This window comes from Musa acuminata, chromosome BXJ1-6, assembly GCF_036884655.1.
Source record: "Musa acuminata AAA Group cultivar baxijiao chromosome BXJ1-6, Cavendish_Baxijiao_AAA, whole genome shotgun sequence".
In the NCBI taxonomy this organism is placed as follows: domain Eukaryota; kingdom Viridiplantae; phylum Streptophyta; class Magnoliopsida; order Zingiberales; family Musaceae; genus Musa; species Musa acuminata.
The window spans coordinates 42,801,671-42,827,086 of NC_088332.1; the positions used below are offsets into that span (position 1 = coordinate 42,801,671).

Genomic DNA, 25,416 nt, shown 5'->3' on the forward strand with positions numbered 1-25,416 from the left:
GATGAGCAATGAAATAAAACACATTCATGCTCAAGTATCTAAGGCAAGGGGTATACCAACTGAAATTGGGTCCATTGATGCAGATACAGCTTGTCCCTCCATTCCATCTTCTCTTATTGGCGTATAAACTGCTATCAATCTGTATCCTACATCATCGACATTAGCTTCGTACATCCTACTAGTCTCGCCTGTAATGACAAAAAAAGAAATATTTACTGGCAGTTGGAACCAGCTGACTACATCCATGTTCTGACACGTAGCATTCCAATTTTCTTGTCTAAAAGTTTCCCTTTAATAAGTTACTTCATTCTATCTACCAATGACATGTTAGGATTCATGAAGTAAACCAACTAGACATTTATGTTCCAGATTTTCCATATACAAAAATTTGAGTTCCAGAAGCATGGGTTTGCCAGCCAGCTGTTGAACAGTTCATATTGTGCCATGCTGGCATGCCAAGTATGTGCAGGTTGAATAGAAAGCAAAAAAAAAAAAAAAATACAGAAAAAACACACAGAGAAGACTACTATGAACGGGACAGATCCTGTCACATTGACCCTCTCTCTGACAAATCAGAGAATAGGAAAAATAAGAAAGAGTAGCAAAGAAAATAGAAACAAAAACCCCACATGATGACAAGAGTGAGGAGAGGAGAGCTTACTCAGCTTATTTCTGGCGATAAATGAAAACAAATGACAATAACCAGAGGTGAGGAGTAAGTGCGAGAGGAAGGAGGAGGATAAACTCAACTATTGGAGGAGGCAAAAAAAAAAACTAGAGCCACATTTAAGATGTTTGAACCAAGAAAAAAAGTACTAAAGAAGAATTTTGTCTGCTTCTGAGTTTCTTTCTCAGACCTCACGTGCATGTGTGCACACACACAAAGAAACCAAAATGCATCTGCAGGAAAACATCAGGTGATCAACCCACAACCTTCCAAAATATACATAATTGAAGTCAGATCGAGGGTATATAATATATTAAAAGTACATGAACTGCCCACTAGGCCACTCTTCTATATGAGAGAAGACTTGTTGCTTAAATCATGCAATGACACTGGTTATGTACAATATTCTAAAATAAGGATGGACATAGCAGGAAAATTTGATGAGTTTAAAATTCCACTGTCCATCCAAATGTAGCTGAACTCCATGTTATGCAGAGCATATTTTCATCTGATAACAAGAATATAAATGCAGCAAGATTAATAAGAAAATTTAGTGCATAATATAAAATAAAAACTAAAGCGGCAAGAGCTAAGAGTAGATGACACAGTTAACTAGCTTCCATTTTCCACAAATGGAAACTGAAGTTATTTGAGCAGCAAGTCTGTTATACCAGGTATTGAGATTAAATCAGGGCTTCCAACCATTGATCTAAGCCACTGGATTCTGCTCTTGCCTTCTTTACCACCACTATAGATACCTCGAACAGCGAACAAATTTGTGTGGTAGCCCCTTCCTTCAATCTCCAGTTTATCAATTTTAGGAATTCCTAAAAGCAGCAAAAGTTGTCATTTTGCAGACAAGTGATTTAAAATGTAGCGCATCTTATCAGGAGATTCTGAATCTGACTAAAGAACTGGAGAATTAGCTTAGTTGATACTTTGTTTTCAGTAATTAAGTTCTGTATGGTAAAAATCTACACGTAAAAGAATTTCAATAAAACAAGTGCTCCACACCAGCATTATGATGTTCTTCAGGACAAATGTGTTTTATATAAGCAAACAAATATTGTTACTCAGAAAAGGTTGCATAATTATTTGCCACTTGATAAAGTATTTCTAGAGAACTTAGGAGAATGGCATCATGATGAAAAGCAGTTGGCATAAAATACCAGCAGTTACTCATATCTTGCAAGCAAAAAAGGCAACAAGCTTACTGTTGTTATAAGTTCAATATTTTGGGCCCAGTTCCAACTAAAACTAAGTGGCAAGGTGATGAAGAAGACCTGGCAATACAGCAGAAGTTTGTGCCGACACAGTATTACTTGATCTTCCGAACACATCTGTGACGGTGCATTCACATTTCAAACTTCGGCCTATATCCTCAAACCGCACTTTATATGAACAAGAAAGCTGAGATGGAAATGGTTCAAAGGACGGATGCTCTCCATCTCCTAATGAATAAAACCTGTTCTCCAAGATTATCATTAAACAATAGATGTGGAAATTTTGGTAAAAGTAACTCAACCTGAATATTACCATTGGTACTTAATCTCTTTCTTGTACTTGTTCCAGACATGCTGCTGAATATCACTTTTAGGAATTAGTTCAACAACTGTAATCATTTCTCCTTCAACTTCCTTTCCTTTAAAAGAAAGCATATCAAATTTTGGAATCTCTGGAGGAAAGCAACAAAATATTTACTATGAGTTGAAAATGAACATAATAAGGGCATAGTTTAAAGAATGCGAACAAAAAAACAATAAAATGTTATGTATGTGCAATAATGTCTGTGCCGAAACATACACAAAAGTTTCAATATAACAATGACAATAGTTTAGACTTTCTAGAATAAATAAGCTGCAAACTAGATACTAACACCAACAGACCCTCACAAAGAGTCTTTTATGTAAAGATATGAACCATATAATTGCAAGTGCCTATTATTTGAGGCTCTCCCATTCAAGGGGTAGCCTAGTATTATTCTAATGAAATGTGCAAGAAACAACTAATACTATTCAGCAATGCTTGATATTAATGTTTCTGAACCACAAAAACATGTGCTTCAATCTTTCATTGACGAGTGCAATTTAACAACTTAAAAATATGTGCAGCATCTAAAGCTGAAAATTAGATATTTGTTACGTTCTCCATCTAAAAGTTGAGAATTGAGGAAGAGGTCTACCTATTTTTCATAAGGGTAAGGAGAGAGGAGGAATCATCAGTTCGACTTTCCTCTGTGTTGTCGACGAGAAATAGGCCTTCTTCAGCCTTAACCCTTATGTGGCACTAATTAACACACACCACTGGGCTGGTAAAAGATAAGACTCGCGTTGACTCCCCATATAAGGGGTACCATATCCGAATGAATGTGTTGTTCCATTAAAAATTGCATTTGCAACCATGCCAATTTTCACTAGACAGTATGGCACCAGGACATAGCTTCAGGCTATGCCAAGGGTGTCCCAGTTGAACCTTTACTAGCTACAGGCACATGCTTAGTATAGGCCCTCTAATGTCCCTTGCCAGGACAGTACCAAAATGTTTTATGCAAGCAAATTTAAATCCCTTTGTTTCAACTACAAGCGAAAGTTGAAGTTAGCAACTAAGTGTTAGGATCAAGAGCGACACTAAGAGGGGGGGTGAATTAGTGCAGCGGAAAACTTTCGCGGTTTCAAAAGTCTACGTTTCGATTAGAACCAATTCTGACGAAAATCGTTTCATAAGGAGTTTAACTTGAAAGCATATATGAGTGTAGAGAAGGCAGAAAGAAGGTAATGTAGCTTGCAATAATGAAACAAATTGAAAAGCAAACCAGAATTTAGAGTGGTTCGGTCTTTATGACCTATAACCACTTTCGGATTCCTCCTCCGTTGAGGTCACCGGCGTCCACTAAAGGCCTTCCTTCAATAGGCGAAGACTAATCACCTCTTATAGCGCTTTCTCCTTTTCACAAGTTTAGGAGAGAACCCTTATAAGTCTCACACCTCTCTAGAATGATCTCAAAACTTAGAAAGGGAGGAAAACTCTAGCACTTGTTTACAATATTTTTACACCCCAACAACTCAAGATTATCTCAATGCTTTCGTACCCTTTCATGCAGAAAAGGGTGGGGTTTATATAGGCCCCAATGGCTTCAAAAATAGAGTCAAAAAGTGTCTAATCTCGAATTTCCAGGGTCCTGGCGGTACCACTGCTTGACACCTGACACTGGGTGGTACTTCTGCTCAATCTGAGTGGTACCGCCGCTCAGTCTGGGCGGTACCACTACCTGACAGGGGCGGTACTACCGCTGACAACAATAACTGCTGGCGGTACCACCGCCCAGACCACTTGGGGTGCTGCTTTCCAAGCGGTGCCACCGTCGGCTAGGAATTCAGCAGCTTGGTTGAGCCTTGACTCCGACCCAAACTAGCCCAACTCGAGCCCAGTTGGCCCCTAACAGAGTTGATGGGATTACCTCCTAAATCAACTCTAATTATTGTTCTAACTACGATTAAGGCAAGTATGGTCCGATACGTTGATTCTTCACTCGGCGATCTTTCGGCGAACTCCCGACCAACTCTCGGCTAGTCTTCCAAAGATCTCCCGATGAGCTTTCGACGAGTCTTCCAACGTGCTTCCGGTGATCTCACGATGAACTCTCGGCGAGCTCCCGGTATATCGTCCGAGTCGTCGACTCCGGCCCATCATCTGCTTTACGCCTTACTGCTATCGTAGTTGTTCCTGCACACTTATCTCAACACATGGATTAGATCAAATAATTTACCAATTGATTTCATCATCAAAATCCGAGATTCAACACCGAGGGCATAAATGTTATCTCAAGCTCAGAGAGGAAATAGTAAGAGTTCCTTTCTAACATGCAACGATCCATACCAGGGAAGGAAGAGCATGACCAGATTTACTATTTTGGGAAAAATGAATTTCAACAGCACTGGCAGATGGTATTTGTGACTTGCAGAGTAAACAACAGTCTTAGATTAAAAGATACCTTGTCCATTGCACAATTTCATGGCAATGATTACCATTATCAGAGAAGAGAAAACAAATGTATATGCTAAGAGCAAGACTAACTAGAGAATTTGTAGGTTTCACTTCTTCTGTAGTTCATTTCATTAACAGCGAATACGAATCAGACAAGCTCTAGTAATAAGCATCTGAAAATCAGACAACTGTAGTTGCTCCAAAGACAGTGGATTTGACAAAACATAAATATACCTGGGAGAATTACATCAGTTGGTTCTGATAACTTGAGTTCTCCCACAAGTGCATCAAAACGAACAGGAATATAGCTGCCAAGTAACATTTGAAGGTCATTTTTTTTTGTACAAATTCAAAGATTAAACGAAAATATAAAAGGAGAGAATCTGAAGCATACACAGCTAAGTTAAAATAAACAAATTAAAATACATATAAAATGACAAATTAAATCATTAAAAATCTATTCAAGTAACTGGCAAGAAACAATAACCAAATAAAGTAAATTAGTGAAGTCATAAGCAACATAAACATAAAGTATAACTTTCTTTGATGTTATATTTTCAGATCAACCATTCTCAGCTCCAGTGAAACTCAGATAATAGTTGGACCCAGAGTACCTCTGTCATAACTGATTACCAGAATAAATTAAAAAAGGAATCAGTCACCACTAACCACGGATATGCCAGAAATGTTAAATCTTCTTTTTTCATAGATCCCTTATCATTACATGCTTTTCAATCTGTTGCATGAACTATATGGTAAAGTAGGCTGCTATAGATGCTGCATCTGACACCTCATATTAGAATATACAAATTTTCCTCCATCAGACCATGCACGTTTATAAATGTGAAGCATGATTGGATGATTTTTGCATTGTTTCATTTCATGTATCATCCAACCATTCTTTTATTTTTGATGTCTTAATATTGTCAATAGTTTCATTTTGCTCGAGAACAGGCAGATGAATTGTCAGTTATAAACAATTTATATATCGCACTAATAAACACAAAACAAAGGAATTTGCTGAAGGAAATTGAATGGGCCCTCATGTTAGCTTCCAGAACCACGTCTTACTGACATATGCTTTGCCAATGGGAACACACACTTGCACAAGATAATACAAGTGAAAAGCCTGTTTGAAGGTGCTATGACAGTTGACACGTACCATTTTGTGCCATTTATGGCACATCCTGTGGCCAAGAGTCCTGAATTTAGTAAATAGTGACTCAAAAACTAGGCAGGTTGACACACTGATCTGAGTAGGCACCTAGTACAGATGCATAGATTTTCGTTTCACACCACAAGTTCTGAAGTCAAGATTCTTTAACTGGAAAGTGATACTCCCACATAAATGATATCAAAGATACTATACAAGGTTCGAAATTTTGTACCATACCGGTGTATCGAGATTTGCACGGTACGATACGATATGGCATACCGAATGGTATATATATATATTATAAAGAAATAAAAAATCAATATATAAAAATATAACAACAATATTAAAAATATTAAGAAAAGGCGTACGTAACCTCGGCGACGTCGCCTGCTCCTCTTCTCCTTATCGCCTCGTCTGCAGCATTCGGCGAAGAAGGCACAAAGATGTCAAAGGCCACAAACGTCTCTAGCCTTCAGCGAAGAATGCAGCGAAGGCCGCAAACGTCTCTAGCCTTCGACGACGAAGGCCATAGAGTCGCAGACAAGGCGATGAAGGAGATCGCCTCTTTCGCTGCTCTAGTCGCCACCTCCCCTGATCCCCACGCCTCTAGATCCTCCTCTTTACGACTCTCCTTATCGTTACCTCTTGGATCGGGATCGTTGAGGGAGGGTGACATCGGATCAAGATCGAGAAAGGGCGTGGAAACAAGTTCGCGCCAAGGTTCTCCCGATTCTCCCTCTTCTTCAAACGCCCTCCCCTTCTTCCTTCTTCAACGCTTCTCCCTCAGCCTCGTTGCAACCAGACTGATACCGCCCGGTAGCAGGCATTAACCGACCTGTTTCGAGTGGTAACAATCTGATACAGAGTTATATCGAGTGGACCGCTCATCACGGGCAGACCGGTACGTATTGCCCGGTACGGGCGGTATGGTTCGAAATCGCAAACCTTGATATTATATACCAAGTTAAATCATTATCTATAACAATTGGCACTGATAGTATAATTAGTGACAGCAGTCAATAATATTGTAATAAAATTAATAATAAAGAATAACAAATATATATTAACGTGCAAGAACTTACCCAAATAATAGACGGCAGTTGTAATCTGAATCTTTAACCTCATAAATGGTGGAATTGGCTTCAGTAATAAGAACTATAGTTCCTTCTTTAGTTTCTCTGTACCAACTATACAGGCTTGATCCCTCATACCCACCATAATATTTTCCTTCTCCAGCATATACACCTGAACTGAGCTCTTTTATGCATACTTCCGAAACAGAAGGAAGAGCTGCATATTTCAATTATATCCAAAAAATAAGGAAAAAAGGATGCCAAAAAAGAGAATAATAGTCCAAACTATCAAGATGCATGCAAATGAAGACAACCTGCCATGACCACATTACTACTAAAAGCGACTAATGGCTTGCCCAGTTTCCCATCCGTCCGTGTAGGCACCCAGTATAGGGCTAAATAGCAACCAACATCTTCAAATGAGGGTGTGTATGTTCTGCTTGGAGATTTCAATATCCAATTAAAGGTAATCTTTGCTATAAAAGACCCCACATAAGAAACCAAACAGTACAAACATCACTTAAAACAAACAACTCACAAGGTTTCTCCAACAAGAAGAATATCATCAGATGAAGCAGCTTTATTTACAAGTTCTGACTCATCTATCTTCTCTTTGGTTCTGTACCAAATATATTTCCCAGTTCCCTCTTTCCCACCATAGTATGACTTCAGGGGAACAATTTCTTGATCCTCACAGCAGCTTGGTAGGACAAGCTCAATGCCCTTTGGATCCGCTGTGTAATGGACAAAAAGTGACACTGAGTGACTCAATCATATAATAGTTATTTTTATATTTTATACAAATCACAATAAAGAAAGCATGCTCATTTATTTTTATATTCTATACAAATCAAAATGATAGTTATTTTGATGTTGTGTTGCAGTGCAGTAATTCCATTCTCTCTAAAATTTTTCGGAGCAAAAATATTTTGCTTACAAAAGTTTGGAAACAAAAATCTGTAATCCATGAGCTATGAGATTTATAATCTCACTTATTAATGCCATATACTTTCTTTATCTCCCATTTAACTTCCCTTTTCAACTTCCTTTTGTTTCCAAAATATTGTAGAAGATTAAAAGGCTAGACAAGGTCTTGAAAAGGGGGGCATATGCTCATTACAGTAGTTAGAAAAACTGTACAATGCATTGACACATGATACGATGGGACGTACCAACAAACCGATATGTACCGCCCAGACCGATCGCTTGTCAAACTAGTATATACCGCTCGTACCGAGCAGTATGCCGTGGCACGATGAATCTTGGTGCAATGCATAGTGCATAGGATCACCAAAGAATTAATGAATATTCAGTACTATGAGAAATTAGTTTAATTTATCCAACAGAGGATCTATTTACTGCTACTATTAAATTTTAACAATGTCCAAGCTAATGAACTTAAGTTTTTAACAAATATTTGATTTGTGTCTGATCCATATTTATACGGTTATAAAATTAATCCATTGATTTCCAATACTAAAGTATTTTCACCATGCACCTATGCTGGCCACACATACACTTGTACGTGGCTGGTTCTGTATATGCATAATGTGCAGCACAGACGTGCTTTAGGACAAATTCATGCTGGCAAGGTGTCATGTGGATGACAATGCCACAGTTACATATATAGCATGTCTGCAGCAGAGACTCCACAGCATGCCAAATTGGTGCAAGCACAGTATCGAGAACAGGATGTTTGATAATTTAATTAGCAATGTAAATGGACATGATTGAATTAATTAATTTCAATGCAAATAGGCAATTACCAGGAACTATGATATCTGAAATAATGCTCTTTGGAGATCCTCTTGCTCCATCCTTCCTTACAGGTGTATAGACAAGCTCAATGCATGCACCAACATCATCGATACTCAAATCAAGGTAATCTGGAGAAGAAGTTGTTTCATGATTATCCCATATCAAGTCTTGTGACATTTTAAAAGATGAAAATTGCTTAGAAATTTTATGAGCGCACCATTAGCACTAATTCTATCCTTTGCACCATTATCCTTCACCCTAAACCATTCATGTATGCAGGTCCCTCTTTTACTGAAGTAAATAGGCAATTAGTCATCAGACTGACAAAAACATTCATTGAAAGTTGACCATCATTAAAGTGGTCTCACCCTCCATTATACTCAGCAATAAAACTCAAGCTGCTTCCTTCAATAATTGATCCAAGAAATTCAAGTGATCGACAAGATGGTGGTCCTACAAAAGAAATTTGGTGGAATAAGTCCTTACTAGAATATCTATCAAAAATATGAAGCAAATGGCAAACTTAGCTAGAATGTTTGATTCTTCCAAGTCTCAAGGTCTAAAGAGTAATATTACAATGTAAAATCAGGGCATGTAGAAATTTGTATCTCAAGAAACAATACATGCTTGATATTGCAAGAAGAGACATACCAGGAACAATGGGACCAATACATTCTGAAAGAACTGTAGGACCATGAGCACAGTCACTTCGAACCGGTTCACATGAAACAGACACTAGAAAGCCAATATCATTGACTCTTAGGGTATATGATGTAGTTGTAGCACTTTTGATTTCATGCTGAATACCATCAGGACTCGTCTGAAAAATGGATCATAAAACTTAATTAACATGAAAGAGCTTAATGTTAAAATGAACTGGACAACCAGAAGTCAGAAATAGCTATTGGCATTTTGCAAAAATTAGAAAGAACAGACAAAAACTGGCAACCCCCACTGACCAGGAACCAACGGAAGACAGAATCACCTTCTTCTCCACCCCAATATCTTTTGTCAGCACACAATGTGTTTCCTTCAACAGCCTTGCCAATTATCCATAGCGAAAGCACTCTTGGACTTCCTGTTGGTTAAACAGTTAGTACAAGGGGCATTGTTTTCTATAATTATTTGGTTTACAAATAGATCTGTTTGTTGCACGCAAGGAAAAAAATACAACTTTCAGACGGGTACATAAGTTTTTAGAAGAATGTCTACAACTGCTAAATATTTTTTCAAGATACAAAGCAACTAAAAAAAATATTATAATAAACACTTATCCTTTTTTTATTTATTCTGCAACTAAATGCTCAGCCGCACATTTGCTATGACTAAGGTTTTGCTAGTTCAAATGAGATATTGGTATATTTATTTCTTTGGCTTGGATAAGATGAACTATTTACTTCTACCATGCTTTTTAGATTATACTCAATATACAAAAGAACATCCATAAGGATTATGTCTACAAAAATGCTTAGGTATGTCGCGTCACAATTAAAATTCATAAAATCAAAGGAAATATATACACCTGGACGAACTTGTTCTTGTCCTAAGAAAGTTCTTGGCTCACCAATGATTCCATCATCTCTTACAGGAGTGAATTTAATAGAAACATATTTGCCAATAGCATCTTTTGTAATCCGATACTGAAGCAATCCTGATGCCTCTGGTATTAACACGCCTTTACTGGTTTCATTCTGCAACATCCAAAAGTCACAAACTTTTTGCTAAAATAGAAAGTGACACCCAGGCAATTTAACAAAGGCTAAATAAAACTGATCTGAATCAGATTATTGGTCATAACCATTACAACATGAAATTTTAACAAGAAACAGAAGAAGACATACTTCATGGAGATACCAATTGAAGATACTTTTACCCTCATGGCCCCCAATATAACTATATGATGTTGTCAACATCTCACCCTCAGAAAAAACACCAGTTACAGACAGAAAATTTAGGCTTGGTGGAAGAGCTGCAAAAGAAATGTAAGTTCAATTAAGTACTGAAAATAACAATGAAGCACAGAAGAAGATTGTAGGAGATACGATAATATAAATAGCACAAACATTTCAATTCAAAGTTTCAAACTGCAAAGATAGCAACTAACATTTCTGGACTCAGATATGAAATTTTCAGCTCCATGCTACAGCAGATAAAACTAGATTCAATGGACTGAGACATTGACACATTTATTTTAAAAGCAAAGCAGTTGAAGTTCGATACTGAACCTACACACCAATTGAGGGATAAGAAAATATGAATTAAGTTTAAATTCTTGTTAATGGTACTTGTCCACCTCAATGCTCAATTAACAGTCAACGTCAGGTTTTAATGTCTCAGCCTGAGACATTAATTTACCTGAGACTCTCAGGTAAATTAATTTTATTTTGAATAGTAATACCAATGAGCCATATGTTCACTAGCCAGAATAGTAATACGATATGGTTTTCCTCAAGCATCTGGTCCAAAATCCACTATACGTGAGTATCATCTTCATTGTTTTAGAAAATGATTCGAGCACCCGCCAAGACACTTAGAACACAGGGCATTGAGTTTCTTCAACAATTATTGCTTTCGGTGGCTGGATGCTAAACAAATTCTTAATATCTTCGATTGCAACTAATCAACCTGGCTCGGTAGTCACTTATGTAATGTAAGTGGATCGCGCAGTGGCAATTTCTTTAATGGGCTGTGTACTTGTTAACTTATTTTCATATAATCTATAAGATTCCCAGGCATCCCAATACCTATTGATGGCAATCATATGGCCAAGAACAAATGGTGGTGAACTTGAATTATCAGTAAGGTAAAGGATAGTCTTCTTGAACTTTTTTTATTCCGTAAGTTTCCTACAATGCCAACAGCTTTTGTTGTTGCCTCAGTGTTAGGACTCTAGCTAGGAGAGTCCTAATTGAGAGGGACATTCATGTAAAACCTACCTAAGCCGACCCCTATTAAAGAGGTAAAGAGGCCGGCTAGGGTTAGGAGGTTGTTTCTTAGAGAAGAATTAGGAGTTGTAAAGGAATAGGAGTCTTAAGAATTAGGAGTTGTACAGGAATAAGAGTCTTAAGTAGGAGTCCTATTAAGAGTTGGTTAGAAGTAGGAGTCTTGAGTAGGAGTCCTATTAGGAGTTAGGGTTTAGAAGCCCTATAAATAGTCATGTATTCCTCCTCTTTTCATAAGCAATAGATGAATCTTTTCTGCAGCCTTTGAGCAGCAACTTGGAGGGAGGAACCCCTATAGAGTTCCAAGGAGGCCGATCCCCTAAAGATATCAACTCCAAGTTTAGAATCTGTAAGGGTTCTAACACTCAGCTAGAGATGACAAAGATGACTGCTCTTGTAGTGCAAGTCCAGTAGTTGCAGTGGCTGCAAAAGAACTAGTTATTGCTTGCATCTGCTGCTATTGATTAGATGACCTCAATCAAGCAGCTATATAGATGCCCACCCAGAGTCTAAATGGTCAATGGCACTTGGCCACTCATTTGGCACCTATGTCTTTCTTATACATTGATCTTCTTAGCAACTGCTAGCAAAAACCCTTCCCTTACAAATCTAGCACACCCCCCAATCCTCATTATCAATGCCTACTTGCTCTCTCTCTCTCTCTCTGTCTCCCTCCCTCCCTGCCTTGTTGACATCTCAATGCATGTTGCCACCACCTTTCCAGCCTCATCAATTATTTCATTGATGAATCTAGTTTCCATCTCACCATAAGCATACAAATGATCTAGAAGAATCCCTTACCCCAACGTACTTCCAGTGACCCTTATTTGCTCCCAAATTCTTTGTTGCATCTCGCATCTTCAACTTTACCCTAATGCCACACCAAAATTTCAAAAACCTTAAAGAAATTACTTAACTAATATAACTGCAGTCCAATTTGAGCCACAGGAGCCAGTGCATATTCCTCTAAAATAAATTTTAATAGGTTACAATTGTGGTGTTTATATCAAAACCTTCATGCCTCAAACTTTTTTATAAAATTTTGATATTGTGTGAAATTGTAGAAGTCTAAAGACAATAAACAAATGGAGGAGTTTGACCCAGGATGGGGTCTGAAACAAATGGCAGCAGTACCAACAAATGCTAAACAAAAAGTCTTCAAATAGAACTCCAAGTCAGAAGTTTCTCTTTAAGGTAAAATATATCGAAACAATAATGTCATTTTTAGGTATCATAATAGGTGATGAAGAAAATCCATGTCATTTAGTGGCATTAACTAATTTTACTTTTTTAACTAAATTGAAGGCAAAACATCCAGGGCATCAGCATCATGCTTTTGAGATTGCAGTCATCACTCAGTAATTTTTTTCATATCTTTAAGAAGACGCTAAATTTGGAAGTCTATTACTAGAATAGTCTGACCTTCACAGCATTCCTGGGTAAGTTGAAGATGGAGAAAAACCAAGTCTTTAGTGGCCTAAACTATTCTATTTTTTAAACTATAATTAATGATAGGGCATCCAGTGCCATGGTTGTGAAATTGCAATCATCACAGTAATTTCTTCATATTTAAAGATAGATTAGATATGGATATACTGAGAAAATTCTGATCTTCATGGCCTCGGTAAGCAAAATGGTCCTTTGCTTGTGACAAATCAAGTGTTCAAGAGAATCAAGCAATCAGAGAGACCAACATAACTTACCCTCAACTATTTTTCCCGATATTGCATATGTTGGTTCACCAGCTTCACCATCAGGGGCCATAGGAGTGAATTTCACAACAATGTAGTGCCCAACAGCACCAAGTGGAATACGAAATGCCTATAAAAAGATCAGCATAAGTGATAGTTTATATGAATAACAGAATAGCAGATCATAAACTTTGATGAAGTAAACAACTTAGCCTCATTGAAAATATACTTTAAGATATCTCACTTTTGCAACTTTGGAGGCACTAACTGCTTCAAGACAATTTTCACCTTCCAATTTCTGGGAAGTTGTTCTGAACCATTGAACTCTACTAAATCCCTCAGTTCCCCCATTAACAACAGCACTAACAGTCACCTTGCTTCCTTCTCTAATATCTCCAACAATCTTCAAATTGGTAACCCTTGGAGGGGCTGCAGGAGAAAGTGATACAATGTGAGGTGAGAAACTGATATGAAGAAGCTAACAAGTTTATCAACACATTTAACAAATATAATGTTTGGTTTGCAGTTTCATCCAAACCGATCCATACAACCAGTATTTATCAGTCCAAGCATGAAACAATATGACGAGTTGACGACTGCCCCCATTTCGGAAGGTCCGGTCTGGTGCATCTAAAAAAACATTAGGGCTCGTGAAGGAAGTCACTAGCCCTCTTCTCCTCCTCCGCGAACCAGGTGCTGTCAATCCTCCTCCCCATGCCGCCTATCCACCTGCCAACCCACCACACACCACCCATCTCTTTGCCAGTATGCCACCTCCTCCTTTTTCCTTCTTCTTCCTCCAATGCCTCTTTTTTCTCTTCTTTCACTTCTTTCTCTTCCTTTTTCCTCTCATCCTCTCCCTCCTCCAACAGAGTGTCTGTACATACCGACGTACTGAGTGTCGGTATGCCAGTATCAGTATTCGGTAGTATGTACTGGTCTGGCCTAGGAACGGCATGATGGTCTGGTACAAGATTGCATTCCTTGGTTTTTATCATACCTTGCTTTACAATTTCTGAAGTGGCAGATGATGATTGTCCCTCCTGGCCTGGAAAATGACAGAAAATAAACCTAAAAAAATTAATACAGTTTCATTAACTAAAATAATCATGTTGCAGGAGAATAATACATTAACATACCTTCAAAGTTAACAGGAATATATACAAAGACTAAGCATCTCCCAATATCCTCTTTGGTCAAGGAATACTCATTGGTACCAGAAGATGCTAGTTCAGAAATGCTGTCCAATTCAAACCAAACAGAATATAAAATTGCTGGCTAAAAATGAAGCTTCAAAGAAGTAGTTCAAGCTTGATAGTTCATTTGTCGGCGCTAACTAGGATTACAGAACCGTTCAACTGAAACTATTAGTGAAATGTGTATTATTTAATGGCACACTACAACTTACAAGCTTAATTAGTATTTTGCAAGGGTTAGAAAACAACACAGCTTTTCCACAGGTCAGAGGACTGATATATTGCATGCATGAGAAAAGGTGTAGTTAACTATAGATTTAGCAGGACATGACACAAAAGTACTAAATTCTAACAAATATAAGGTTAACAATGAGCAAACACAGTTATAGAGATACATGTAGTGCTGCTAAAGTACGTATTAAATGGCCATATCAACGTATTTTTCTAATCACATTTAGTGCCACCAGGATTGATGAAATGAAACTACGCATTTAATAAACAATATAAGGTGTCCTGGTTAATGCAAGAAGTTACGGTCACTAGTACAATATATGTTCTTCATGCATAATGCTTAAACTACAACCTATATTCTTTTTTGTCACAAGCAGTCACAAAAAGGCGAAGCTGAAACTGTAGGTTTAACAATAAAGATAAGATGCCCTCATAAATTGCAGGAAGTTCAGAATATGAGTTTGTAAAATATATGGCTCTTCATGCATCTTCTTTTATAGAAACATTTCCCATATTAACTATTTACATGATGATTGGCTCCTAAGTTGAAGAATGGTTCATATTTTTGTAATGTCTTGTATCACAATAGTAAAATTTATGAAATGATAAACAGGTAACACATCATGCGGATAGTGGACTACCATAAAGTAGTACCAGCTAAAACCATGTCGTATGCAGCAAACTGCTACTACGGAAGAATATCAACCATATGCAGGGCATTGGCATCAATACAGTAATATAACCGATAATTATAACTGGACATGAGTAAACTGGTACCTAAGGGAAATGAATAACGACAAGCTACACAAGTGAAAATATTTATACTAATTGGATATGCATTCGCAATGAGTTCCTTTTCTCACCCAAATGGTTAGCATCCAGTCAGAACCCTATTCTATCGCAACTGTACAACACATTTTCAACAGCACCAGTGGTGGTCCATAACAGATGGGTGATGTGATTACCCATCTTTTTTGTGTGGGTGGTTTCTTTGAATGAGGCATTAAGTTTCACTATTCTTCTGCATAATTGACTTATATAAGAATCTCTTTATTTACTCAAAGCAAAATCAGTGAATGATTTAAGTAGGAAGAAAATCGATCAGCTCAAATATTCCATTATTCTTGGCTTCCAGAATGTATGTTAAGAACACAAATTATCCAAAACAAGGTAATACCTTGGTTACAAATGTCAAAATGAAAAGTAATTGGTTAATCCTTCTTCAAGAAAGAAAAATATACAAATTTAAAGGTTAAAAAAAAGCAAAAAAATACCTTGAATCTTTACTCTCTCTTAACCACATGAACTTGCTAGGCCCTTCTTTTCCTCCGAAATATTCTCCAACACCTTTTAATGTATTTCCTTCAACGGCATCTCCTAGAACCCACACATTATTGACCGATGGGGCAGCTGAAAACAAACGAGAAGCGGTTACACATAGTCAGCACTGCAGAAATAAAATTTTAATAGTTGAATCATTTAAATCCACTGACAAACATCATTTCAGACAATCAAGTGTGTACTAATAATTATAACATACAATACTGTGATGATATGTTTATCATAAATTGAAGATTTTTCTATAAATCAAGAAAACCATAAGAAAACAAAAAGGCAATATAATACTGAAAAGGTATCTTAATTGTTAACCATAATTATAGGTTTTTTCATACATCGACTATCCCTTGTAACAGGAACCTAGCAAGCAGACAACCACTGCAATTGCAGGTTATGCAAATGTGAAAAAATATATGCTGGTACACACTACACATAACTTAGGAGTTAGGACAACATGCTATCAACTGCTACTAGCAAGTAGCATATTTTCCAGGCCATAAGCAAAACAAATATATAAAACTATAACTCCAACAACTCAATGGTGTATAATGACAAATAACAAAATATGACAATATTGCACTCTATGCTATCAGTCCACTAATATATAATCACAATTCACAAACAGAACAGAAGGCAAAAGAAAAAAAAAACTCAGGAACACATATAGCAATCAATACCTGCTTTTATAAAGTCAGTCATTGCAGACTGTGGTTCTCCCTTGACACCAGCTTCTGTAACTGGAGTGTACATGAAAATCAAAATCGAATCAATGTCATCTACAGTTAACTTGTACTCCTCATCTTCAGCTCCCACTATTACAACAGGGCTGCTGTTCCATCTTCGCCTCAACCAGCTGTTCAGTAAGCTCGAGAATAAGTTTCTCAGTGTAAGTTGCATTCATGGACACGTGAGAAATGAGAATGATGATTGAGGCACTGTAACAACCTAATTGTTGATAGTACTGTAGACTACGCACCTTGCTACACATTTACCTGGGGTTCCACCACACCATGCAACCTCAGCAGAACCTCTTATTACATTTCCCTCCACAAGCTCACCATTCACGGTCAAATTTAAAACTTTAGGATATCTGGTTCCTAACCAAGGAATTGCAATTAGAGGAATCACGAATCATGACTACAGCATGTGACAACAAAAGAAAACCATGAAATTATTAATAAAATTAACATGTTAATCTCACACATAGCTTCCTTCAGGAACTAAAAATTCATGATACAAGAAGATTGTCTCCTATTACTGACTCCATAAGAACTTCATAAATCGTAAAGCAAAAGAAAATTTAAGGGGCATCAATAGTAGCCATACCATAAATTGCATGCACTTTTGGAATAGCACTTTGAAGGAATGATATCACCCACAACAGTCTAAAAAGATTACCTTGAACGAATTACGGGAAGTGGCATTTGAAGATCTTCGATAAGATGTCTCTACAACCTTAAATTTTGAAAAAGAAATTTTTTTTGGCAAACTCAAATATAATCAGGACTTTGTATTTGTCATCTTAAGAAATTAATCTTTTGGTAAATTACCCTAATATCATCAAGTGGTAGCCACTTATAATTGTCTATAACCACTACCCAGAAAACCAGAGCTTAGAATAATCTCATTTTCCTTGCATCCCCTCATACATTCAAATGCTTTTCAGTCTCCAGCAAACCAACAGTGGTATACTCTTGCAGAATTTTGTTCCACTGGAGGGCAAATAGCCAAAGACTCAGTCAAATATCAGCAAACCAACAGTGGGTTTACACTTTTTTTTGGTCTAAGTGTCTAATGAGACTTGTAACTATTCAAATATCAGCAAGAAAAAGACTCAGTCATCTGTATTCATCTCAACAGCAAATTGGCTTCTAACTGAAATAATAGACCAAACCTAAAATTTATTCTCAAGTCTCATGAGTACTGAATGATAAACCAAAGATGTTTTTCGAACTTTCTTTCACAGAATGACATCAAGTAGTTTTAATATTTTAATTCAAAAATGACCATAAACATCCATGACCAGATCACACATGTTATATTTCCCCTTTTGCACTATGAGTCTGCATAAATCTCATTTGTTAGCTCAATTATAAATTTAGCCAAATTATAAATTGAAACTTATTAAGCCAAATTATAATGGAACCAAGGTCTGCCATACCGAAGCGTACCGCCCATACCGGGCGGTACGTACCGGTCCGATAGGTTACCGGTATACAGACCGTCCGGTACCGCTACAATGCTACAGTACTATACTGTAGCACTACTACAGTACAAGGTTCGTTGTACCGTACCATATCGATGTTTCGACCCGGGCTCGGTACGGTACGATACCGGCGTATCGGGCGATACATCAGGGCGTACCGAGCGGTACACCCTGGTGTACCGAATAATTTTTTATTTTTGTTCATACTGTAGCACTGTAGTGGTACCGGGCGGTCCACGTACCGATAACCTGTCAGACCGGTACGTACCGCCCGTACCGGGCGGTACGCTTCGGTATGACAGACCTTGCTACAGTATGAAAAACGTATAAAATTGCTCGGTACACCTATGTGTACCGCTCGGTACACCCTAATGTACTGCCCGGTACACTGGTATCGTACCGTACCGAGCCCGGGTTGAAACACTGGTATGGTACGGTACGGTACAGCAAACCTTGAATGGAACTAAACTAGGGGTGTTTCATGTTAAGCCAGATTATAAATTGAAACATATTTAATTGTCCTTTCACCAGTTGTTAAGAAAGAACTTTGACACAACCGAGAGGTTGAAGGCCTTTCAACTCCCAATCCTGCAGGAATTGTTATGTAGCTGTCATTTCATACAGATGCACTCATAAGCAACAGAAAATCTGTCACCCTCCTTATCCAAATACAAGTAGGAAAAATCGCTGTAAACAATTCGGTCAAATCATCATGGAACAGACTCAACTGTTGTTCCAGCAATTATTAAAAGAACTGCAGCACAGCCAAACAAGCAAAGGCTTCATGACTTTTTCTCATAGGAACTGATATTATAACTGTCATTTAGTCTCATTATCTGGCACTCAAATTTTTTCGGTATTGTAGCAACATCAGATGGTTGCATGTTTCTTTATATGCAACAAAAAGGTCCGTGTTTACTCTTAATAATTATATTGATATGTTAAAGATTTCAAAAATGCAAATTTTGCAAAAAAGAACTTTCTTTCCCTGTATACCATTTTTTTGTTTGCAACATATATAACCATGTATCAGGTATGGAATCCATATATCCAGTTGTATAGAAGGCAAAAGATTGTATCTACAAATTAATAAAATTCAAAAGTTCAGTCAATCACCTCATATTTAAAACCATGTATATTTTCAATGTGTTATATACACAAGTAGAGAACAAACGTGAATTAGCATACTAACTTTCTACTTAGGGGAAGCTATAGAAATGTTTAACTAATGTGACATTTCACAAGAGATGTACCTGGGGCAACAACTGATGAGACAGCAAAAACACAAGGGTACTCAACATCATTGAGAATTGGAGTGCATTCGACCTTCAGAAATTTGCCAACATCATCGTGTTTTGGCCAGTAAACCTTATTGTTTGCAGGCGACAAACGATTAACATACTGGAACTCAAGAGAAACATCAACAAAACTCATAGGCAAGTACCACTGTACCTCGCCTACAGCATCTGCAATAGGTAAAAAGCTAGAGAGTATTCTTTCTCCTATAAGCCATTGGAACTTACGGACAAGCTCAGAGTCGCTGCTTAAGTTTACAAAGTTAAAGTGGCAGCAGCAGATATCTTCTTCAAATGGCTGATCAACTGAGGTTCGTTTAAGCATGTAGCCATGAGGAATGTTATCCTTCCATTTTTCAACTAGGAATGAAAATGTTGACTCTGTCCAAAACATAAAGCTGTAATAGTTAACAACTTTACAAAGATGAATGATGACACTTGACAGTTGACACTATGAAGAAAACACTAATCATATGAAGTATTATAAAGGATTGCATATGTTGCATAGGAAAATAAACACAAACAATACTCTGAGGCCATGCATTCTTATGGGTCTGTTGGATTAGTAGTGGATATTCTGACTGTAACAAGATGTTGCATTGCATATAAGATGTATAGCCTAGATAATGGCAGTTCCATGAATTACTATGTCAAGTCGCAGATTCTACAAGCATCCTAGTACAGTGCTTTTCTTTTATTCGAATGAAGATTTCTGACTTTCAACGGATTTAATCAATCTTAACCTTGTAATTTTCAGCAGATAAAGCATCAAAAATTCTGTCTGACAAACTACTACAACTGTGGTATGAATTCACAAAAGATTATGGTTCTATGACTCGTGCTTTACTATTTATGCTCTTACAACAAAAACAAACTTATCAGAAATCTGGTCCATAATATCCAGGAATGAGAAGCAGAGAACTTGAAGATATGTCATTCCATGCGACATCCAGCATAAGTTGGTTGCTGCTTGAAACTAACCTCAATCCATTGAAACTAACCTCGATCCATTGGCGACCACGCCAGCTGAAGAGGACCAATCACAGACAAAAGTCATAGAGCTGTATCTGAAACCAATTTCAAGAGGCTTAAAGAAACAACCAAGGATGTCGAGACCAAAATATTGGATCAAGTGAGAAGGCGGGCAAGGAAGAGACATAAGAAGAAGAGTTGGGATACAGCAAAAAGTCAAAGAAACAGATTGACATTTTTAAGGTCAACCAGTTCATCCTGTGGCAAGCCATTGAATGACACGGTCCCAAGACAGGCCAGCATAAACTTATGTGTCCACACGATGGTTAAAATTTCTAGCCAACAGGCTTCCATTCACCAGTAAAGACAAGAAGATAAGCATTCTTTCCAGTATTCAAAACAATCCACCTAAACCTGATAATGCAAACAACAACCAATAGCAATTTAAAATCATGTTAAAGCACATCAATAAAAATAAAAACAATAGCCGATATAATAAGAATTGAAACTAAGCTATATGAAATATTGTTTGCACAACTAGTGCAGTATAACAAGTTGCAAAAGTCAAGAAGGTGACTACATTTAAAAATCCGGAACTCTTAAGGCAGACCTTCAGCAAGATCTGGCCGGCAAAATTCCCATCCATCTCTGATGCACAAAGCTGTATGACCAGGGTATAGCTTTGCAATTTCCAGTTCTCGAGGTGAAAGATCTGCAATGTTCTATTAGTGTAAGAGTAGATAGATCAACCAAAACAAGTAACTTTCATTTTCAATTAATGTGAATCCACTCAAACCATAATCTCTACTTTCTAATGATTTAACAAATTTACAAACATGATATTGATCAATCATGCATCAACAATCAGGCTCTTACAATTGAAAAGTTAAACAGGCAATCAACAGCCAAAATCCTGAGCTTGTTATGCCAGAGAGCATCTGAAGGCTAATATGGACAGCTCTAGAAATCCAGAATATATCTCATGCCTAACCATTAGTTTCGGACGATCATAAAATCAACCATGCATAATTGCATCATGGTTAAACAAAATTGTCATAGGTTTTGGCTAAGATCAAACATAAAGGAAGTAATGTAAAACAAAAAGGAAGCAGATACTAATTTGACAAGCTACAGAAAAGACCAAGAAAAATATGCCATATAAAGATTAAAGAACATGGAAGATACCACGGTCATTAAACTTCTTTAATGTAGGACCAATAAGCAATACCAAAGCTGCTTCTAAGTGAGGCATCTTTAATATAGGATTTTCCTCCACACGAAGATGCTGCATAGAGCATTTGGAAACTTCACATAAGTTGCTGTTACTAATGGGACAAAGAACTGTTTCAGAATGTGAAAAAGGAAATGTAAGATTCATTTAGCATGATGCAGTAGCCCATTCAAATGTTTGAGAAACTAAAGGTATCACATGTACCAGAAGAAATAAAGTAAATTCATCACCTTTAAGCACATTTGGAAATTACTTTTCAAAGAAGATAATGATTTGCTTGTGAAGAAATTTTGAGTTTGCATAAGACATGTCCAAATGCAGTTAAAACTATGTCAAATGCCGAATGGGTTTCTGTTTCTATACAAACCATCAGTATTCCAAAAACTAATATGCATTCACTTCATTACATATTTACCTAAGGTTTTTTTAAGAAATATGCTAAAAATGACTAAGCTTCTCACAAATAACACATCAATTCCCTAAAATCCCGTTTGATGTTTAGAGAAAACCACACAACTTATTTTAACAACCAATAGAATTAACACAACTATATTAATGAAATGTTCAGTTAGAAGAAACAGAACAACTATTTTGTATCTGAAAATACCCAGAGTAAAAGCTAAAGACCTTTCTCTTTTTTTCTTTTCCACTCTGATAGAGCAGGAAAAACAAAGAAATACTAAGTTTGGTAAATGAATGGAAAAGCCTGACCTCAAGAAGTGGTAAATACGGAAACCCCTTCAAAGTTGATATCTTATTTTTGCTAGCTGCTAATACCTGAACAAATATCAAAACAAAGAACAGTGACTGAGTTAAAAAAAACAAAATCATTAGTTGTATAAGTTGAAACTAGCTGACCTGCAGCCGAGGTTGGCCAGACATGGAAAGTGACTTTAATCTGTTTTGAGCAACAGAGAGAAACTGGAAATAAGAAAGGTCACCTTAGGTTTGTGAGAGACAAGAAAGCACATATTATTGAAAAATAAAATGTATTCTCCAATTTAGGATTATGATGATAACAACAGACCTCCAGATTTGGAAGTTGAGGAAGGGTAACCAGAGATGTTATTTGATTTCCAGCAAGATAAAGTTGCTGAAATAATAAGGCATCAATCATTCTTAGTTGCAGAGTATAGTCCAAGAGCTTTCATATCGAGATATGTACTATTTTCAATGAAAAACCCATATAAGCCCATATACACACCTGGAGGCCTTTGCAATTTCCAAGAGGCTCAAAACCAAGCCCTTTGAAATCATTGAAACTCAGATCAAGCACCTACAAGGTGGAATTTACTGGCTCATTAATATAACACTGAGATGATGTGGGTCAAGACAAACATATGAAAGGTAACCCCCTGTCAGTTTAACAAATAAAATGACATTCTGGCAATATAAACCAAGATATTATACCTTCAACCTCTTTAAAATTTCAATACCCTCCACAGATGATAGAAGATTGTCCCTGAGATAAACAAACTACAAAGTAGGAATATTACTACATGTAGAAACATATCATTTTTCATAGAATTTTTAGTGCACATAGAAAGAAAAGTAAGGCCATGATAAATCTACCAGTGAAACCATATTTGGTACAAGAAAAAAGGACTCTCACAATATTCAATGAAATTTGCAACCATGAATTTTGTAATCACCAATCATGCAGACATTTACCAGCGCAAAATAGATCACTGATCACAACAGAAAGCTGGCATTAGTTGCAAGGCACTGAAACATTAACATATGATCAATTCTTAGCAAATTTGTACCACAAGAAAGGTTTGCAACTCTCAAGCATGTGTAATTGTATACGTGAGGCCGTGAGCCACCAGTATCAATGAATGTGTAACTATATGCCCCAGCTACCAATATCATTATCAGCAAAACATACCTAATCAACTAGTCCACAGTGACTTTAAGCCCATTCTTAGTCCATTAAGCTAGCAGTCAGTCTGGTACCAAGATCATAGACAGCTTCAGCAAAGACAAGATAATAATTGTATAAAGAAACAAAAGTATTTCATGTGTGATAACTTGGGTACCTTGTTCCATGGGTCAAGGTCAATTTTCAAATTCTAAAAATGCAAGTTCTGGAGACAATATTCAGTTACCAATATTCCCCAATAATTATAACCCTCTCAATTTACCACATCTCTTGCACCAAACTTACATCTTTGCATATTGTCCCAATTCCTCGTCCTTCAAGATAATCTTTAAATAGATACAAAGTGATGGTATTTTCCAGAAACAAAGATTACCAGTTCAAAGTCTTTCATGGCAATTATGTTTTACACTTTTAACTTATCATAAGAACGTGTGCTATAACTGGAACCTTCTTATTCTTTCCAAAATATTCCATTTTAACCCTTGGATCTAATTCATGAGTACGATCATTATTTTTGTACCAGTCCAGAAGTCAAGAGAAGAAAGCCCTAAAACTTACCATCGGGTGATTAATAATTTTTTGCTATATTGCCTTCTTCAACCTTCCATTTTTGATATAATATATCACCCGTCTCATTAGACAAGTTCAGATTCTGCATTTGATGAAAATTTACATTACATTGTGCAGAATTCTACCACATCCTTATTAATCACCATAAGCTTGGACTTATCTCCAACGAGCCACCCAGTGGTCAACCATAGGTTGACAGGCTGGTTTAGAGGAGAGAAGCACATGTTAAAAAACCCCAAATAGTTGGCACTTATTGTGCATACATGTTAAACAAGTGGACCTCACATTAGTTCAACAATTTGTCTTCTCCCACTGCATCTCTCATCCATACACTTATTTTTTCTTGTATGGTCAGATGCCAGCTTAAGGTTGCAAACAGAATATAACATCTTTTCCCATGATAACTCAGTAATTAAACTTCACCCAAAAGAAATAGGTAGGCAGTTACATGAGCAGGAAAGCACAAGAGTTTCCAAAGAAGTTCCACTCAATTAGTTTAGTATGCAAGGCCTCACACAAACATTCTTTTATATATTTATTTCAAAGCATCATTACCAACACTTAATGTATTTAACATAAAGAACACTTTTTATTCAAGGGAACTAGGTGATTACTCAAGGCAGGCTTCTTTATTCTCAAAACAAAGGAACAAAAACAACGACGGTTCCAAAATTCTCAAACTAAAAAAGAAATAAATAAGAAAATGATTGGTTTCAATATATCTCTACAGAAAGTAAAGTCGTCATTCTTCATTCAAAATAGTATTAGTTTGTGTCTGGACTAAAATTAAATTGGACACTGGATCCATAATGACAATTACCTCTAGGATTGGTGACAAAGTCAAGGCATTAAGACTGCGAACCCTGTGTCCTCTTAAATCAAGCCGCTGAAATAAATTAAAAAATCAATAAAAATATCGGTGAGACAAAAGATGGATTGCATTGCTTAGCTAGATGGATCCAAATTTTGAATTATTCTCTAGGACTAATAACCCAGAATAAACTACAAAGAAAAAAGAATTATATCGTAATATAACAATCCAACACACAAGTGACTTCATCACTTACCATTTCCTGCCTTGACATCCACCTGAGGAAGCATCATGAAGCGAGAATCACGACTCTCTGGAGTCAAAGTCTTCTTTCGGCCTGATAAAGAGGAACCTCTATCGATAGATGCAGACATTGATCCCAACTTAAAGCTGCTTGTAACTGAAGGTGAACG

General features: G+C 36.9%; 1 protein-coding gene across 2 annotated transcripts in view; it reads right to left on the reverse strand.

The window, feature by feature from the left end:
* Positions 1–25,416, reverse strand: part of LOC135677127 (187-kDa microtubule-associated protein AIR9-like) — a 28,157-nt gene extending 2,741 nt beyond the window's left edge. Inside the window, exons 1-33 of one of the 2 annotated variants that reach the window (XM_065189069.1) lie at positions 25,260–25,416; positions 25,013–25,078; positions 23,151–23,216; positions 22,945–23,016; positions 22,768–22,833; positions 22,599–22,661; positions 22,452–22,517; positions 21,695–21,794; positions 21,120–21,221; positions 19,695–19,918; positions 19,496–19,610; positions 17,013–17,133; positions 16,714–16,889; positions 15,973–16,108; positions 14,411–14,511; positions 14,272–14,319; positions 13,516–13,700; positions 13,284–13,401; positions 10,480–10,607; positions 10,161–10,329; positions 9,598–9,716; positions 9,290–9,458; positions 9,007–9,091; positions 8,856–8,929; positions 8,647–8,766; positions 7,419–7,614; positions 7,195–7,316; positions 6,890–7,097; positions 4,886–4,959; positions 2,204–2,342; positions 1,951–2,132; positions 1,339–1,494; positions 57–188 (exon numbers count right to left, since the gene is read on the reverse strand). In XM_065189069.1, the coding sequence (XP_065045141.1) occupies positions 57–188; positions 1,339–1,494; positions 1,951–2,132; positions 2,204–2,342; positions 4,886–4,959; positions 6,890–7,097; positions 7,195–7,316; positions 7,419–7,614; positions 8,647–8,766; positions 8,856–8,929; positions 9,007–9,091; positions 9,290–9,458; positions 9,598–9,716; positions 10,161–10,329; positions 10,480–10,607; positions 13,284–13,401; positions 13,516–13,700; positions 14,272–14,319; positions 14,411–14,511; positions 15,973–16,108; positions 16,714–16,889; positions 17,013–17,133; positions 19,496–19,610; positions 19,695–19,918; positions 21,120–21,221; positions 21,695–21,794; positions 22,452–22,517; positions 22,599–22,661; positions 22,768–22,833; positions 22,945–23,016; positions 23,151–23,216; positions 25,013–25,078; positions 25,260–25,277 (3,916 nt within the window). In that variant the 5' untranslated portion in view covers positions 25,278–25,416. Of the gene's footprint in view, positions 1–56; positions 189–1,338; positions 1,495–1,950; positions 2,133–2,203; positions 2,343–4,885; positions 4,960–6,889; positions 7,098–7,194; positions 7,317–7,418; positions 7,615–8,646; positions 8,767–8,855; positions 8,930–9,006; positions 9,092–9,289; positions 9,459–9,597; positions 9,717–10,160; positions 10,330–10,479; positions 10,608–13,283; positions 13,402–13,500; positions 13,701–14,271; positions 14,320–14,410; positions 14,512–15,972; positions 16,109–16,713; positions 16,890–17,012; positions 17,134–19,495; positions 19,611–19,694; positions 19,919–21,119; positions 21,222–21,694; positions 21,795–22,451; positions 22,518–22,598; positions 22,662–22,767; positions 22,834–22,944; positions 23,017–23,150; positions 23,217–25,012; positions 25,079–25,259 lie in introns of both variants that reach the window. The other variant, XM_065189068.1, reaches the window with a different exon arrangement.